Raw genomic sequence first — 18429 nt, 5'->3', positions numbered from 1 at the left:
AGCTGCGCCAGCAGCAGCAGCAGCAGCTTATGGGAGATCTCCAGTAGTAAGTGTTTGCTCCTACCATGTCCAGTGTTAGAGAGCAGTTTATTTTAAATTTAAGACTTGAAGGGTTAACTCTAGTTCAATCTCCTTGTAATTTGGGGGGTATGGTGTGGAGAACATGAATTAAACAGGCTTCCTTTGCCTAATTCCATCTTTAATACATATTTTTTGTTTTACTTGGGGAAAACTATAGGTTGGTTTTGATCCACATCATCACATGCGAGTCCCAGGCATCCCTCCTAATCTCACAGGCATCCCAGGAGGAAAACCGTGAGTATCAAGCAGTCAACTTTAAAAGTCAATCATCTGTTCACGTTGTGTTCCCTTGCCAGCTGGAGTTCCCCTTAGCTACTGAAAAATATTATGTGAATTGAAATAAATACAGCTGTTCAGCAAGGGCAGAAGGAACCCTGTTTAATCGTAAAGCTGCATTTGTAAATTTGTTTTGAAGACTAATAGCAGCCTACAAGGACTGGGTGATTCAGAGTAAAGGAGACAGATAGAATGGAAAAAGAAGCTGAACTTCAGGGTGTTACGTGCTGAATCTGACTCGTTGGTCTTATATGGAAATGCAAACTGGAACAGGATCTTGGCTTTCCATCCCTATTGTACTCTGCTTCTTAGTTGAAAACATTTCTTTGTTCACAGAAGCCTTGCAATTACTTGCAAACTTATCACCTGCTATAAACAGCAATGTGCAGAGAAGGGAATGCTGAAGTGTTCTGTTTGATTGAAAATACTAGAAAGAATCAGAAAATCAGAATGTTCAAATTCATCCTTGATGGACATGACCATAAAAGGTGACCTTCTCTGCCAGGCTTTTCTTGTTGTGAGCCTCAGGAAAAGAATTGTGCAGATATAAAGAACTCTCTGCTCACATCCCTCTTGAGTTAGAGAGGGGAGAAGGTAAAACACCGATGTAAACCTTATTGATCCACATTTTATGTAAGGGTCCTCCAGTTCCAGTTCTTGTGTGATGCTTGCGGGAAACTGACCAGCTAATCTGGGAGACTTTGAAGGACGTGGGATGTTTGTGCCATTCCTTCTCTCACTCTTTTATGTATGACCGTGTTAGTGGAGGTGTGGTTGAGGGGTAGTCACACACTTGCATGCACCTGAGTAGACACATACACTTACCTGCTAGTGAGCTTGTGGACATGCAGGATTAATAACATCATGGTGCCAAGCAATCAGTCCTAGTGCCTGTAACTTCTCTTGTACTTACGTGTTACATGAATTGTAAACCTTGTCTAGCTCTCTCAGACATCACACACTAGTTAACAACCTCAAGCTGACTTCTCTGCTAGTTGTACCACCCTGTTAGGTGACTGTATAAGGTGAGTACAAAAGTCCATGGGCAGCAGCCTCTGGACCAGGTGCTTCCATTAAAAATTCCGTGGGGCACAGATCATCTTCCTAAACATGCAGTGGGCACTTAGAAATGTCTTGACGTGATGTTTGAATGTTCTCTGCCTTCAAGTTCCTCCTTGATCACCCAGAAGGAAGGATGACTGGCTCTACCAGGTTTTGCTTTCTGTGATCTCATAAACAGCAATACCATGGATATGAGGACCTCCCTACTCATGAGATGTGTTAGAGATGAGGGTAGTAAAACATGAGGCAAACTGAAATCAAAACTGTTCAATTCTGGTCCATCTCCAAGGTTTTTAAATATTGACGTATTGATGACTGTTCTAAATATTTAAATGTAACTGTCATTTGTCTGCCATAGCCCTGAAACCTTTGCAATGTGTGGTTATTTTAGCATGATTACATTGATTTTTCTTCATCTTAAGTGCAGTACTTTTCACAGCTATCATTCAGGACTATTGCTTTCTCATTTACTCTTCTTTTTCCCTTAAAGCAAAAGTTATGTAAATCCTCTGCACTGTTAAGTGTCTGATGAAATGGAGTGGGCAGCATGTAGTACACTGGGGATCTGTCCCTTAATCTCTTTTCACTTTAGAGATATATCAAAATGCTGAGGGTTGTACAATCTATAAATGTGAAAATGAAAAAAAAAAAAAAAAAGCTTGCGAGGTGTTTATAGTGTCAGATATTTGTAAGATATTTAGAGCACTTCAAATAAGCACCATGTGGTGTTATTTCTCAGAGTGAAAAAAAAAACAAACAACAACAAAAAAAACCACACACACACACAAAAAAAAAACAACCAAAAAACACACACACAAAAAAAACCAACAACAACAAAACAAAACAAAAACAAAAACACCACAATAAAGAAAGCAACAAAGCAACAGTTTAATCACATGTGCTGGTATGAAGTAATGGATGGAATGAGAATAATTTAGTCACAGATCACTCCAGATCTAAGCTTTATTTCTATAATTGTTAATGTTCCCTATGGACTTTATAAGCATGCTAAAAATGACTTTGGCTGAGTATCATACAGTCAATGCTAAACTGGCTGAGTATCATACAGTCAATGCTAAACGTGTTCTGCATACATAAACCAGAAAAGATGATGATGAAGTTGCACTTATTTTGTTAGAGATTTCAGGTGACAATCAGCTGCAGAAAGCAGGAAGGAGATAATGAGGAGTATGCTTCAGATTCCTACAGTAATAATCGAACCCTAATTCTGCTCATCTAGGCAGTTTGTTGCTTCTGACAGCCACAGAAATCTGACCTACTCCTTCCTGAATTTGTTTAGTGTCAAAAAATGGGGAATGATGACATGATCTGTCTCTTGGATCTGCCAGAACAAGAAACAGTGTGCAGGATGAGAAGAGCATGTAAAGCTCTAGTAGTAGGGCAGAAAGGTGAAAATGGAGTTGCATTTTGTCCCACAGAAAATTATTGTTCTAGTGTTGAGGCACTGTGAGTCTTAAGTAACAAATTCAATAGCTGAATTCCTAAGTATTTTTTTTTTCTTTTTTTTTTTTTTTTGTGAGCCCTTCTCATACCACCATTGTGACAACGGATTTTTCATCAGTACTATGATGACTTTTTTAGGTCCAAGGAAATCAAAGCCTTCCTTTAAGCACATCTTGGTATGTGTGGGTGAATCCTCTTTTAAAGTTTGTGCTCTTGTAATGGATGTGATGTGTCAGCATCTCAGAACAAGGTGATTTCACAACCTAACTGTTCTCCCTGGAAAATGTTTTGAGATTAAATTGTTGATAGGTTATTCACAGGTGGCATTACTGGCAGTCACACAACACATTATTTCTCAGCGATGGCGCATTTTCTGGCAAGAGAAACTGGGATTTGTAGTTGTTGTGTCAGGTCCACACACACAAGAAAAAAGGAAAAAGAAAACAAACAAAAAACAACAAAAAAGACAGCATTTTTGCTGATCTGTCATGTCAGATGTCAGCAATTGTGCCTTGAGGTCTGAAGTCCTTGACAGTGGAGGTTTCACTGTACCCTTAGGTATAGTGCTGGGCAGTTTTGCTTGAGGGGCGTGGGACTCACGGTGCATTCAGAGCAGCTTGGCAGCAGTCCAGCTGAAGTCAGTAAGGGAACAACCAAATGTCCCCTGGCACTCAGCCTCCCACCATACTTTGCATCAGCCAGAGAACTATTTTTGTCTTCCTGGGGACTGTGATCCAACCTTCCTTCCGTTGTCTGCCTATGGTGGTTTCCCTGCGCCCCACATTAAAGAGTATCATCGTGTGTTCTTGCTTATGCCAGAAATCATCACTGCATAAGTTGTAAAAGCTCATTTGATTGGTAGATTGCTTGACTTCCCATGTTAACAGAAGAATTCTGTAAGTTGATGCTTTGAGGGCCATGCTATGGATAAATAAGTAATTTCTTCTTCACATGATTGAAAAGCTTGCAAAAGGAGCTAAGCACACAATCTGAATGTCTGAATCCCTGCAGTGGAAACACATCTTTAATTGTGTTTTCTTAAACAGGCTTGGGGAAAAAAAAAAATGCTTCCTTTTTTTTTTTTTTTTTTTTTTTTTTGTCTTCTCTTCTTTCTCTTTTCCCAAAGAGCCTACTCCTTTCACGTTACTGCAGATGGTCAGATGCAGCCAGTTCCTTTCCCTCCCGACGCCCTCATCGGTCCAGGAATCCCTCGCCACGCCCGTCAGATCAACACTCTGAACCACGGGGAAGTTGTGTGTGCAGTTACCATCAGCAACCCCACAAGACACGTCTACACGGGTGGGAAGGGGTGCGTCAAAGTCTGGGACATCAGCCACCCTGGCAACAAGAGTCCTGTCTCTCAGCTGGACTGCCTGGTAGGTGAAGAGTGGCATACAACAGTGAAAGCAGATACCTGGGTGTGTTAAGATTGAAACCATACCATTAAGGCAGAAAAAACAGTGGGTATTTGAGTGCTGTCATTGGTATCAAAGCTTGGTGTTTCGTTTGTAATTTTGTTGTTTAAAACTGAATTTGAGGCAAGTTCCATGTCATATTTGTGGGTTTTTTCCCTGAATGAATCAAAACATCTTTAATATCCTAAAATCATGTTGGTAGGGGGAAAGATCAAAGACAGCACAGCAAATACTGTTTATAAACTTTGACATTTGTTGGCAATTTTAAAGCTTGATATCCTATCGTGCTAAAAATTGCTGTCTTGCAGCTGTATTCTGTGAGAATATTTGAAGACTGTGTCAGGTATTTTGTTGTTGTGTGTATGTATAAAGGAATTGCCCTGCCTAAATGTGACAATTAAAAATATCCCTTAGTGTTATTCACAAATTATTTGAACGTGCTAACACGATGAACCATTGTTAGCAGCTTTTCTCATGTCATTTACCAGTTCCTGGTAAGATGTTGCTTCTTGTTACAGAGGCGATAAAATGAGAACTGCACAGCACATGTAGACGCATTATGAATTGCTACACAAGTTGCTACACAAATGAAGAAAATTGCCCAAATATTTTCCTCTGACATCTCCTAGATGGTGGCAGCATGTCTCACTGGAACAGAGGTGGGGGGAGTGTGCAGGGAATTTGGTACTCCCCCATGCCGAGAGGTTAATCTGCTGAAATAAACAGAATATGAAAATGTAACTTTCTACACAAGCTGTCGAATACAGCTATCTTGAGTTGTTTTGGGTTAGGTTCAGGACTTTGCATTTCGATGCTAATTAAGATTAAATATCTCTCACTACTGAATTTTGTAGATCAAGTTTAAGTACTTCCCTAATGTCATGTAATTTTCTGGCATTAATACACTTTGTCATTGTCGTAAGTATAAATGGCTCATTAAAACCAGGAGGGAATACAATACTTTTATGGATTTCTGCTCTCATGTTAATGCTGTTTTCCTTTCCTCATGAGTAATCTCTTGATGGCTTCTGTCTCCACAGAACAGAGATAACTACATCCGTTCCTGCAGATTGCTCCCTGATGGCCGCACCCTGATTGTTGGTGGTGAAGCCAGCACATTATCCATTTGGGACTTGGCAGCTCCAACTCCTCGCATCAAAGCAGAGCTGACGTCTTCTGCTCCAGCTTGCTATGCCCTAGCTATCAGCCCTGATTCCAAGGTCTGCTTCTCTTGCTGTAGTGATGGGAACATTGCAGTGTGGGATCTGCATAACCAGACTTTAGTAAGGTAGGTTGACAGAGATGGATCATCAGGTTGTTAAGAATTAATTAGACACAGCCTTACGTGCTCTTCTGCGTACATATGCCGTTTTCTCCGTGATGTCTGCATAGCTAGGCAATAGCTACAGTAAAACCTTGACAGAAGTCTGTATAATTGTTTATAGGTTTTGAGAGTTTCATAATTCCAGGCCTGTTGAGCAGCCTGTAACTCTAATTTCCTAAGATCAGCTGGTGTTGACACTTCTGTATGTTCTTTGAACAGATGGTTTTCTTTGTTTCCATGCAATACACTGTGCTCACACTCCAGTCTCTTTAATCAGTGCTCCAGCAAATATGTCTTGGGTAAAGATGTGTGTAAATTATGGCATTGCAAACTTAGCATCTTTAGGAGTATGGATTGCTGCTTGATACTAATGTACACACAGTAAGCTAGTAGCCAGTCATACAGAGCTTCTCTGTGCACTGCACGGTGTGAATGTTGGTTTGTGTAATAGATCAGTATTGTGTGTAAAGGCAGGTTTTCGCTCCCTGATGATCCTATTTAGACCACTTCTCTTTTTTTTCCCCAACTTTTTTGGTGACCTGCAGATTCTTCTTAAACTCGTTGAATTTTGACATTCCTTTGAGGGGGAAGTTGGGTATTTTCAGTCAAATAGTGGATATCATGCAGTCAACAGCAAGGATCCCCAGAGTATCTGACTTGTGAAGTGTGCTTTTTCAAATCAAATTAGCACATGGATGTTGGCCTGGTTGCTCCATCAGTTCATCACAGAACTCACACGGTCATCCTAGAGTTTATATTAACTTCAGGTTGCTACTGAAATCTGTTTTGCTCTTGTCTTCAATGGCTACTCGTCAGGGACTGAAACTAAAAGGAGGCATTTTGAAGATATGGTCAGAACCTGCTCTTTCCAGTGTGAGAATGTGTGCATCTCTTTTCAATATTTTCAGGCAATTCCAGGGCCACACAGATGGAGCCAGCTGTATTGACATTTCTAATGACGGCACCAAACTATGGACGGGAGGCTTGGACAATACAGTCAGATCCTGGGATCTCAGAGAAGGGAGACAGCTACAGCAACATGACTTCACGTCACAGGTTCAATCTCAGAAACTTTGGCATGTTAGAAAACCATGACAGATTTTTATTTAAAACAAACACTTCTGGTTTTGAGGATGGGATTTAAGCAAAAAAAGCAGGCTCAAAATGAAATCCAAAGAATTTTTCACTTAGTCTCACAGTCTTTTGTGTGGCAGCTAAACGTCTTTCTGAATTATGACTATTTGACAGATTAGGACTTATCCCATGGTAGTAGAGAGAATCCTGAATCCTGTTCATAAAAGAATTGCCAGATTAAAGTGTTCTGTGTGCAAGCTGTTCCCATTTCTATAGATTCTTGTTAAAAAATATTTACCAAAAATATTTTTAACTGCTGTCAGATAAGCGAGGACATTAACTTTTATAGCTTGATTTAGTGCTTTACTATTGCAGTTTTAGCTGAGCTTTGTTTATGTGAACTAATCTATGTTAATTACTATAGTAATTGGATTATCACATTTTTAGAACTGTAGTAGACTAAAATGTGTTTTTGCATAGTGTTAACAGTGTAACAAGAGTCGGCTTTCAATACCTCAAGCTCATTCCTTCACTGACTGAAGCATGTGCTGTGCTAATTCCAGATCTTCTCACTGGGCTATTGTCCAACTGGTGAGTGGCTGGCAGTAGGAATGGAGAACAGTAATGTCGAGGTGCTGCATGTTACTAAGCCGGACAAGTATCAGCTGCATCTTCATGAGAGCTGTGTGTTGTCACTCAAATTTGCTCACTGTGGTAAGCAAGTCTTTCTATGCCAGTGTTTTCCCTCCTAAAATATTCATTCTAAGATTGCCATTAAATGAAAGTAGGGGTAGAGTTAAAAACTAGACATTAAATTAAGATTATTCTAAAAATTCTGTGTGACTGCTTTTTTGTGTGAACTGCTTCTGTTGTGATTGAACACCATCATGCAACCAGATGAAAATGTGACTGCTCTTTGGATATGTATTCAATTAATGTGTGAATGCACTGGGTTTGTGATTAATTTGTTTCTTGGGGTGCATTCCTCAGAAACAAAATGCAGCAATAACATTTAAACAATCTGTTTCAGGCAAATGGTTTGTAAGCACTGGAAAAGATAATCTTCTTAATGCCTGGAGAACACCTTATGGAGCCAGTATATTCCAGGTAATAATCCCCTAAAAGCTATTTGCCACATACATTACAGTTCAGTAGAGCTGCACATCTCAGGGTCTGTCATTAGCTTAAGGAGATTTTAAATGGAAATTCTTAGCTAATTACTGAGTTCCTTTAAGACTTTGTCATTAAAGAGAGATGCTTTCGTCCTTTCTAACATTTGAGTAATTTAGCTCTTCCAATAAAGTAGTCCTTTAATCTGAAATTGTTTTCAATATCCTTTTCACCTTCTTACGTGTATTGCTGTAATACAGTACCCAAGTCATGTTGTTAGACGAACATTCACTGAAGGTCTAAAATGTGTCTAAAACAGTGGAGGTCATATGCAACACATGTATTTTACTTGGATGAGATGCATAAAGTCAGTGGATTGGACAGGCAGACTTCTGAGCTGAAGACTATCCTTTTGGGGGAGCCCTGTGGAGTGTAACTGGAAGTTATAACCTTTCTGTGTCTTCAGTCCTTCTGTGCACAATTTTAGTGGCATTTCAGTGCCATTTAAGGAAAAGTGGGGGTTTTGGCATGTCCTCCTCTTTTCACCTACAGGTACCTCTGGGATGGCAGTTTTTTTTAATTAAGTGAACCAATGTTCTGGTTTAAATGGTAGGGTCTTACCTGTACTGTTGTCTGCCACGTCTCTGCCTTCAGGGACAGCTCAGTTTGCCTTGGCATGAGAAAGCTGAGGTGTGAGGGTTTTTTTAGTGCAAGCTGTTCAGCTCAGGAACCACCTCCCACAGAACACCCAAATCATCATAACAAGAACCCACCTCCCCTTACGAGTGATGTTAAAACCCCAGTGCATCTTTCTTACTTTTAGGGAAAGAAACTTCCTGTGCAGTGCAGCAGAGGTTTCTTGTCAAAAACTTTACATGACTGGGAAGTGTTTAGTTCTTGCAGAGACAGGCAGAAGAGAATATGAATGTGTGTGATGTGAAGGAAACATGCACTAAAACAGCAAGTAAAATGTGATGATGCATACACATCGTCTCAGGAAAGGCAGAAAAGCTGCAAAAGACAGAGCTGTTGGATCCCAGTGTATCCTGTCTCCCATCCACCTGCTCTACACAGTTGTGCATCCTATTCCACCACAGCATCTTTTCATATTTGCAACTCCCTGGTAACATAAATTCCTTTGTACAAGACTTCTATCTTCCATGTTGAGGAAATAGTGAGAGGAGCTATAGTTACTTCTGTAGTGCTTCTCTAGATGCTGCTTTACAACAAAAAAGGGAGGCAGGATGAAGAAGATGGCTTTTCATTCATTTTTATGCAAAGGCTAATGTACAAAATACTTAAAAATGCTCGTTGTTTGTAAAGTGTATAGAAAGGCTGCTTCTTTTTGTTTGATTGATAGATTATCTCTAGGTCCGTAACATTCACTTCCCTTTCTGCTGCTGTTTTTTGTTGCTGTAGAGCCTTGGGTAAAACAGGTTTGGAGAAAGTGTCTTATAAAAAAGCTGCCACTACAGTGCTGATATTTATATGAGCTTTTGGTGTATTCCCTCTCTATAAACTCTTCCAATTAATCTTCAAGCCTTTCTGGATTGAAAGATTGAAAAAACATAATTTTCTTTTTTTTTTTTTTTTTTTTTTTTTTTTTTTTTTTTGATATATAAATGAAAAAAAAATAATTTTTTTTGTTTTTTTTTTTTTTTTTTTTTTATCTTGTAGTCCAAAGAATCGTCATCTGTTCTTAGCTGTGATATCTCTGTGGATGACAAATACATTGTCACTGGCTCTGGGGACAAGAAAGCTACAGTCTATGAAGTTATTTATTAGAGAAAAATCTGAATACAGACAGAACTCCTTCTCCTAGCACTTTGCTGTATATTTCTTTTTTTCTTTCTAAACTGCAAACTTAAATGCTCATCAAATTGTGGAATTTATTTTTACCTTCTTAACTTGCTGTTGATTTGTGAATGCTCATTAAGAACTTGTGATACCAAATTGTCAGCTATCTACTTGGAAGAAGATGGAATAAGCATACTTAACAGTGAACTTGACTCTTTAATTATGTATTATAGCTGTAATGTATTTATTTTGTTTATAGAAGGCTTTCTAACAATGAACTGACTAAATAAAGCTGCCTGGCCCAGCTTTAGTTTGAAAGGTGCATTGTATACTTTGTGTTTTTGCAAATGGATAAATTGGGGATCTTGGAGAAGGATGTTCAGGACATAGTTAAAGCTACACTAAATAGACTTGTAGTTTCTATTTAAAAAAAAAATAAACTTTGTTATATTTTTTAGTCCTGTTCTTGGATGAGACCTCTAAGTGTTACTACAGTATAATTATTTGGTGGGAAGATGCTGTATCTTAACTATTTTAGACAGTCTTGGAAACTTAGGAAATTGCAAACTGTAGCCAGTGATCTACATGCCTGTGATGAATGGCAAATTCAGTTCACATCTAAATTAAATTCACTTTAAATTAGAATGTGCTAATTTATATATTTGCAATGTTGATATAGCATCTTGTGTACAGATTTGTTCTCAATGCTCTTCTGTTGATAAACATAAAGCATTTTGGTGTCAAGCTAGGTTTTTTTAATATAAACACCTCTCTTTGTTATATTGTAGGGAGTACAATAAGTTGCCTCAAAGAATCACCTTTGTTACTTCTGGAAACTTTTGCAATGTTTCCTTGAAAATGGGGATATGTGTCTTTGGGCAATTTTTCAATTACAAGAGATTATGAAAAATATTTGATATGTTCTTTGGAAACTGCACTGAAATAAGAATGGATGCCTACCAATATACAAACTACAAAAGCAATGACCTCGAGGTAGGATTTACAGGAGTACTCATTCCAACATACAAAAAGGAATGGATTCTCACTGGGATATGGACTTGCTTTGTTCGCCAGCAGTTCAATCCAAGTGTTGATTGGATGTCCCTAAAATGGACGCAGACTGAGCCATTGTGCCAGAGACAACGTGTTATCTTTTTATGTTGTTGTTGTTGCTGTTAAACTATGATCTGTGACTTCTTTTTTTTTTTTTTTTTTTTGAATGCTTTAAAAAAAAATCTTTAAGTCTGTGGATCTGCTGATGTACAGTGCCTTTGCTGCTATGGATCAAAATCAAAAGACCCGTGTAGATAAATCTTATTGTATAAGTAGAAAATTACTTAATTTCATACTAGAAATGGATTGATGCTGCAAGTTAAAATGGACTGTTCATTGAAGTTCCAAATGTGGTAGCAAAAAATGGTGTCTTAAGTGCTTAGTGTTTGATGTCATTAACAGTTTCGTAATACTCTACATTGTAGAAAGATTTTGATACTAAACTGTGTCATTGTACATAGTTCTAATGCATTGTATTGACCACCAGTACTTCTATAATGGTAGATTATTGTTTGTGCATTCAGACTTTTAAGCATTAAACATAAGTAACTTCTAAGATGCATTTTTCTTTTTTTTTTCCTTTTTTTTTTTTTTTCCCCCTCTTCATTCTTTTTTCATGTGCTGATTGCAGTTACATGTCGAGAATGCTGTTTGGAGGGACAATGGACATTCTGTGGCAGAGCATGCTGCTGTGGATACTTTGCAGTTTTGTCACTGAGAGGCAATGTAGATTTCCACAAAATTTCTCTGTGCTAGCAAATGCAGTGCATTAGTAGTTATCCAAATTACCTGACTGCAGCGATTCTGAATTCTTGGAGGCATCAGCTGCAAGACTTTGGCTGTGTCACCTAGGAGTTGGCCAGTTCCCGTTTGTGTTGTTTCCTGCCTGATACAAAGCTTTACGTTATCCCATACCTTGGAGGGAGTGAAACTGGGGGTGATTCCTGCTCTGGTGCCTTCTGGAGCCTGCGGAACTCAGCAGGGCATGAGGAGTGGTGTTGCACTGCAGTGTCACACCTGCCTTTCCTCATCCAGAGCTAAAACCTCTTTGTGCCCATGGAGTAGCTTCACTTGACTAGAGTTTGCTTTAGAGCAAGGATTTAACCCAGCTGCCACTGAGTTACGACACAGGTTTAAGTGAACTAGGGGAAGTTAACTTACACACCAGGAGTGGGGGTTGCTGTGCTATTCATAGCAGACAAAACCGAAGTGGAAGAATCTCAGTGGGAAACTGGAATTAAATCTTTCTCCCATGATGCGTTTCTGAAAAGCAACATTGTGCAGGTTGGAAATTCCCGGGCATATAAGCCTTTCCTGCTGTGACATGCCAGTCCATGGTGCCTGCTGGTAGTTGAACCCAGGCTGAGAAATACTTCAGGTTTTTTAAGTTTCTAAATGAGGTTTAAGCTGATGAGTTTCATTTATCTGTACCATGACTGACAGGGTGATACTTGTCGATAGAGGAGTAGATGAAAGTTTCCCTCAGAGCTATCAGTTTCTTCGTAATTACTGGTGAGGAGTTTTTCAGATGTCCTCTAGAATAATGTGAATTTTCATTATATTTAAGTTCTCTGTTACTCAGTACAATAATGTTTCATAAAGGTAAACATGGTGCAGATGCTTTCTGTTGTTACTGTTGTTTGAAGAGATATTGTTTACCTGATATAAATACTGTATTGGAAACACCTTTTATTTCACCTTTTATTTTCAAAGTCATGTTAAAAGATTAGGGCGCACTCCATTTGATAACAAAAGATAAACCACCTACTTAATATTTGCAGAAGCTGTTACATTTGTATGTAGTAGTTCAGACATAAAAGATTACATAAAATCGCTAAGATAAAGCTTTCCTTTAAAAAGAATAAAACATTGCATACTCCTGAATTTGTACCAGTGCTAATTTTGACAGCAATGTAATATACTTTTAAAGCAGCCTGCCATGTATCTGCTTGTTAATGTTTCTATGGGTGGCTTGAAACAGTCTAGGAATTAAATGTTTAATCCAAGATTACTGCAGTTAGATGTGTAATCGTCCTAATTTTTTCCCCCTTCATGGTTCAGTGCAAGTGAAAGATGGTACAGAGCTACTTTTTGTTTTTCTGATGACTCTGTATGTCATCTTCCTTTTCCTTCTTCAGTTTCCTTTGCCACTGCAGAGCACAATTTTTTGCAAATGTTTTGTTAAAGATGCTTTTTGTGCCACAAACATGTGGTCCACATACTCCAAGGTGCAATCATTGCTTTCTCTGTATTCTTCCTCTCTCAAATGTTGTTTAGTGCAATGATGCATTAGGAAGGCCATTTCTTTTTAATATTTGTTTCCTTTATGACTGGGCAGTATAGACAAGTTTCAGAGGAGCACGTCCCATCAAAACAGTATTTTCAAAAAATATGCAGTATAATTTTGCCTGTTTGTTCTTAGCCAAAAGTGATTTAACTCTCCTATTTATTTTCTTTTCTTTTTCAGTTATGTTAAAAAGAAAAAAATACATTTTACTGGCTGTGATTTTCCAGAATGAGGCATTTTTAAATCTGTACTGGAACAGTTCAAACTGGATTTTGTTTTTGGTTTTACTGTGGCATCCAAACCACGTAGGAAATTCCTTCTTCCTGAAACATTGATGGGTTTGTGACAGAAACAGGAAAGTAGCTGTGCAGGTCTACATATGTCTGGAGTGTCTTCTACAGAAACACAAGTCGAATTGTTTGCATATAAGGGTTAATCTGTGCTGAGGATGATAATGCTCCCATCGCTTACACAACTGAAAGCAGAGCTCACTGCTATAGGCATAAAGGACCCAATCATCCCATTTGGATTAAAGGGTTTTGGTTTGGTTTGGTTTTGAAAGTTGGGTCCTTTGGGCCTCTTCTGTTTTTCTACTAGCATGCTTACTTGTGATCATCCCTACTTAAATCCCGATGTGACTAGCTTCTACTCAAGGATTTATGCTTTGAAAGAAAAGAAAAAAAAAAAGTTTAAATAAAACCTACTCAAGTTTTTTATGTACAGAATTCAGGAAATTCAAAACAGTAGCATGAGTTGTAACTGTTTCTCATTTGCATTGAAAACATTACATCTTCATGGCATCAAATTAGCACTGAATTCTTTGTGCCATCTTTGTGGCATCAAATTAGCACTGAATACAGCAACACAAAATATGCTTTAGAACATCAATTATGGCTACTGAGAAAAATGTCGCTTTGAATTTTTCAGAGCAAATGCACTCTGAAGACCTCAGCCAAAGAACTGCTTTTTATGTGGGGCATGTGGGGGTAGTTGCATTCAGTGCTGAAGACCTTCTTTGTATTGGCCACAGTGGTATTGAAGAGGGTTGGGCAGTATGGGCTTTACATGCAGCGTGCCAGTTATGCCATATGTTGGCATGAAGATCCCCTTCCCAGCTATAGCAGGTGACGAGTCCTAGAGTAGTGTGCTATAGAAGATCATCTCTGACAAGCTCTTAAATAATGCACCTGCTGCATCTGCTTTTGAACCAAGAGTTACTCAACATAACCCTTGAGATTTCCTGTTTCTTCCAGTATTTGGAGTACAGCGTTTCCACCTCATAGCAAGAAATTTTTGTGTCAAAACCAATAAATGTTCTTACTCTTACCAAATGATTTTCTTTCCTGGTTACAAGGAAGCAGTATTATAGTGTCTTTTTTTATTATTAAAAATGGTGTAGTCTGACATTTACAACATGTCTATAACCTTGCCATCAAGTGCAAAGAAGCCCTTCTGGGGAGAGTCACTTACTCACATCTTTACATCCTAAAATGTTGTTGCAGAAATACACTTTTTTCTTTTTGGGGGATTAACGTGTGGTATCATATGCATAGCATGCACATTGAGTAGTAGTTACTTCTGCATCTATGGTTTGGACTCAGCCGATTACCCCAAAATGCTAAAATGCATCTGAAGGGTAAAATCAGTAAGTACAAATATTTAAGGATTTTTTAAAAAAATCTGATGTTCTACAGTAATTATATTGACCCAAACTGTCTTTTAATGTCATATCAAGGTAAGCATCTGTTTTACACCTCCTTTTCATATTCAAATGAAAGAAGGGGTGGTGGAATTTGAAGCAAATCTGTACCTTTCAATCAAATCTGTTCTTTTAAAAATACTCCAGTGCTGGTGCTTAGAGAAATAATTGTCTTGGTTTTATTGTCATTATTCTTAAAGAATTTTATAACAAACATGCTGTGCCATAATCCACAGTAATGCTGTAAATGGGGATAGATAATATGGCTGCTATTAAAAGCCAAGTCTTAGTGATATTGGCATTAAAAAGAAAAGTGTGTCTTGGTGGTTGAACGTGTTATCTCATTTCCTGAGCAAAGCAATGTGGATTTTTGGCAGTATATTTGAAGGCATGTGGATGTTTTTCCAGTATGGCTTATGGAAACTTCGAGAATCAACAATCCTCTCTTGATATTTTTACTGTAATTTAGGGTGCATTTGATGCAAGAAATGGTGCATAGGGATGAGTTGGGTCCCAGGACCATGGGCGGGAGGTGCTCTGTGGAGTGAGATGCTCTGTTTCTGATTCCAGGCTCTGCTCTGTGCTTCCTGGCATGTAGTGAAATGATTTTCATGAGCCCTGTGTAAAGCATTTTTGCGTTCTTCGGCGTTAAAGCCTTTATTTAAAAGCTGGATATCTGTTATACAGAAAAATTTGTAAAAGCTGTGTTGAATAGAGAGACTTTTTCTGGTGGTGTAAGAACAAGGCGGACCTCTGGTGAATAAAGCATTTTAATCACTTTATCAAGCACTTTAAATGTGAAAATTAGGAATTTTGCACTGCTGCATTATAAACTGTCAGTCTTCAGCTGGAGTGCCATGAAAAAGCGTCCTAAAATACATGGTATAAAGATAACAGAATTCCTTGTGTTTCAGCATGACTTTAAGGTATTAAGGTAGGAAGTCCAATTTACATTCATTGTAGAATAAACAAACACAAATCCTCTTGTGATAGTAATGATGACATGGCTAGCCATCTTACAAAACTAGTGACATTGAAAGCATGAGGATAGTTACCAGGTTTTCTCCTCTCAAGGACATGTAGCAATAAGTTACAGAAAAATCTGCTCCTTTTACAGTATAATATCCTGAGTGTGGACTGTGGTGTTAATAGTGCAATGAATTTTTTTTTTTTCAAAAGCAACATTATTGTCATCCTCCCATTTACCTTTGTATGGCAAATCAGATTATTTCATTCAGGCTTCTTAGAAACAATCAGAATAGCTTCTCTACGTCATATCAATTTTAGGGATTTTGCCTGTGACTTTTCTGCTATTTTCTCACTTCATCCTCCCCTGCTGAGAACTTTCCTGAAGCTAATGTTCAATGCTTAAGATATGCTGTTGCTTGTGGCTTGGTCTTGATCTTGAGGTTGCTCAGTGAGTGGGAATGGAAAGTGCTCACAGGATTTGGCTGGCTGTAACAACTGCTGTGACAGCTGTTACAGACGTATTTATGCCTCTTTTTTACTCTGAGCAGTCTTAAATAAAGAGATGCAGTACGAGCAGTATTCTGTCTAGGTGACCCTTCTGCTTTACCACGTTTCACAGGTGGTCATCAGCTAGAAATGACAGAGGAGGAGAAGGAGCTGGGAGTCGTAGGTGGGCTCAGTGTGCCAGTAGGATGCAGCCATGAAAAAGACAAATGTGATCTAGGATGTGTTGAGAGAGGCATTTGCAGTGGAGATAGGTATGGCTGCCATTACACGAGCAAGACCTCACCTGGGATGGTGGCTACAAACCTGGTCATCTGTGTTCAAAAGACTTAATTGCAAGTGAGTCTGACAGGCAGAAGGGCCTACCAGGCAGGCTGGAAAATCATGGAGATGGAGAATGTGTCGTACAAGAAAAGCCTAAGTCCTTTTAATCTAATGCAGACCCAAGAGCAGATACAAATGTCATCTATGAATGCCTCAGATGTCTGTTAATCAAGGGTGAAAAGATGTTACAACTGAAAGATAATACTCAAGTAAGGAAAACAGCATAGCCTGGAATTAAAGAGGCTCTGGTTTGAACAATGAGGCCCTGGAGCAGGTTTTCACTCCAGAGACTGCCATGAAAAAGGTAGACTGTTTTTTAGATGGAGCACAATACAGTTACGAAGAGGTGTGTATGCTGGCACAGCGCTGGCATCCATAGCCCATAGGTCTCTTGCAGTCTTTACTAATGTGCTTGACTTGCCTATGTAAAGGATATAGAATGGTAATGGAATGGAGGAATGTGTTTGATGAGAGGGAGGGAGAAGAGGAAGGTGGGTGAAGAGAGTGAGGGAGAAGGGCTGTCAAACAGCAAACCCTCATTTGGAGTGTTTCTCTGCAGATGCAAAATGAGTACTTCTCCATCATTCTATTTTTTTTTTTTTTATGACAGTACTTATCTAAAAACAATAGTTACAAAGAAAACTGCGCATTATTCAAGCTTTAATACAGCATGTTCCAGCCTACTTAGGCTCATTTGGTTTGTACTTCATAAGCCCAGACAGGTGATCTGGTTTATTTTACAAGTCAAAGTGTTTGGATTTTTTGAGCATGGAGATGTGGCAGATGCTTCTCCTTCCATGTCTGTCGCTGGTCATGGCCATAGCACTTGGGTTCGGTGAAGTATCCCAGACTGCAGCTATGCAGACTGATAGCTGTAAGCTTCTCAGAATAACAGCAAGGGAAGAGAAGGAAGGTGATTTTGGCTGCACAGGAGGGAGGCAAGATGATTACAGCTTGCTGTAGTCAGTTTACTGGCTGCTACTGTGCACTGCTGTGAGAGATGCGGTTTGAAGACAAGAATTGCCAAGGATCCCTTCACTTAGCATGTCAGGAAGAGCAGGGGGAAATGGTATTAAAAGCCAAATTGTTCTATGTGAAACATAGGAAGCCTTCTCACATCAGGCTAAATTTTACCAGCCTTGCCTTCTAGATCAGTCATTTCATTCCTTAATGTCTAGCAAAAAGAAAATTTCTCATCCTGACACAAGTATTTGTATACTTTGGGCTCGGAAAGTCTGCAGCTGGAGGAATGTGAACATGCATATACAGGCTTGATGAATGGCCGTAAGGATTATTTCATACCAATTTATTTTCTCACCCCGCACCTTTTTTTTTCTTCTTGAACATTTTATTTTCTGAAGCTGAACATCAGTCCACCAGAGAAATCATTATAAGCTGTCCTACATAGCTTTTTAAAGAACTTGTTTAATGTACCAACGTGCGATCATAACAACACAAGAAAATTGTGAGGTGCGTTTTGTGTGGCCTCACACCAGCTTTAGGTATGGGGAGGTGAGAGGGGTGTCGGGGAAGTTTAATGCAATTGAAATTAGGTACCTGGAATGGTAGCCAGCTGGTAGGGAAACACCCAAAAGAAATGAAGCAAGTGGATGACTGTATTTTCTTATGTGGAAAATAGTCATAAGGCTGATTGTGTCTGCCATATTAAAAACAAAACAAAGCAAAGCAAAAGAAAACAAACTACAACAACAACAAAAGACAGGGACAACCCTCTGTTCTGCACCTTGAATGTACAAACTAGAGCACAGGCACTTGTGCTTGGTCACTCCTGTTTAACTTTTCATCACCGTTACCATGGCTTGGGAGAGCATACTGCTGAATTCTCTTCTAGGAACCTAAAAGGATAGCGTGACTACTGCTAGCTATGTGGTAACACTCCTGACATCTTTTAGAGCAGCTTCACCTTAGGGAATCACCTAAAATGACCAGTGACATTTATATAGCACCTTCATCCAGTGCACTTGACAAA

The 18429-nt window shown here is 38.9% G+C and overlaps 1 protein-coding gene across 1 annotated transcript in view; it reads left to right on the top strand.

Annotated features, from left to right (window-relative positions):
* The window catches only part of LOC103775161 (transducin-like enhancer protein 4), a gene marked incomplete at its 5' end in the record, with an annotated part of 15797 nt that extends 4579 nt beyond the window's left edge, over window positions 1–11218 (top strand). The window contains 8 exons of the mRNA XM_008942605.1: window positions 3–46; window positions 239–315; window positions 4010–4259; window positions 5339–5586; window positions 6531–6678; window positions 7260–7410; window positions 7727–7803; window positions 9484–11218. Of these exons, the coding sequence (XP_008940853.1) occupies window positions 3–46; window positions 239–315; window positions 4010–4259; window positions 5339–5586; window positions 6531–6678; window positions 7260–7410; window positions 7727–7803; window positions 9484–9591 (1103 nt within the window). The remainder of the gene's footprint in view (window positions 1–2; window positions 47–238; window positions 316–4009; window positions 4260–5338; window positions 5587–6530; window positions 6679–7259; window positions 7411–7726; window positions 7804–9483) is intronic.
* Between the last annotated feature and the right edge of the window lie 7211 nt (window positions 11219–18429).

The sequence above is a fragment of the Merops nubicus genome, unplaced genomic scaffold (genome assembly GCF_000691845.1).
Source record: "Merops nubicus isolate BGI_N331 unplaced genomic scaffold, ASM69184v1 scaffold24336, whole genome shotgun sequence".
NCBI classification, from domain to species: Eukaryota; Metazoa; Chordata; class Aves; order Coraciiformes; family Meropidae; genus Merops; species Merops nubicus.
This window is presented reverse-complemented; position numbering and strand designations above follow the sequence as displayed.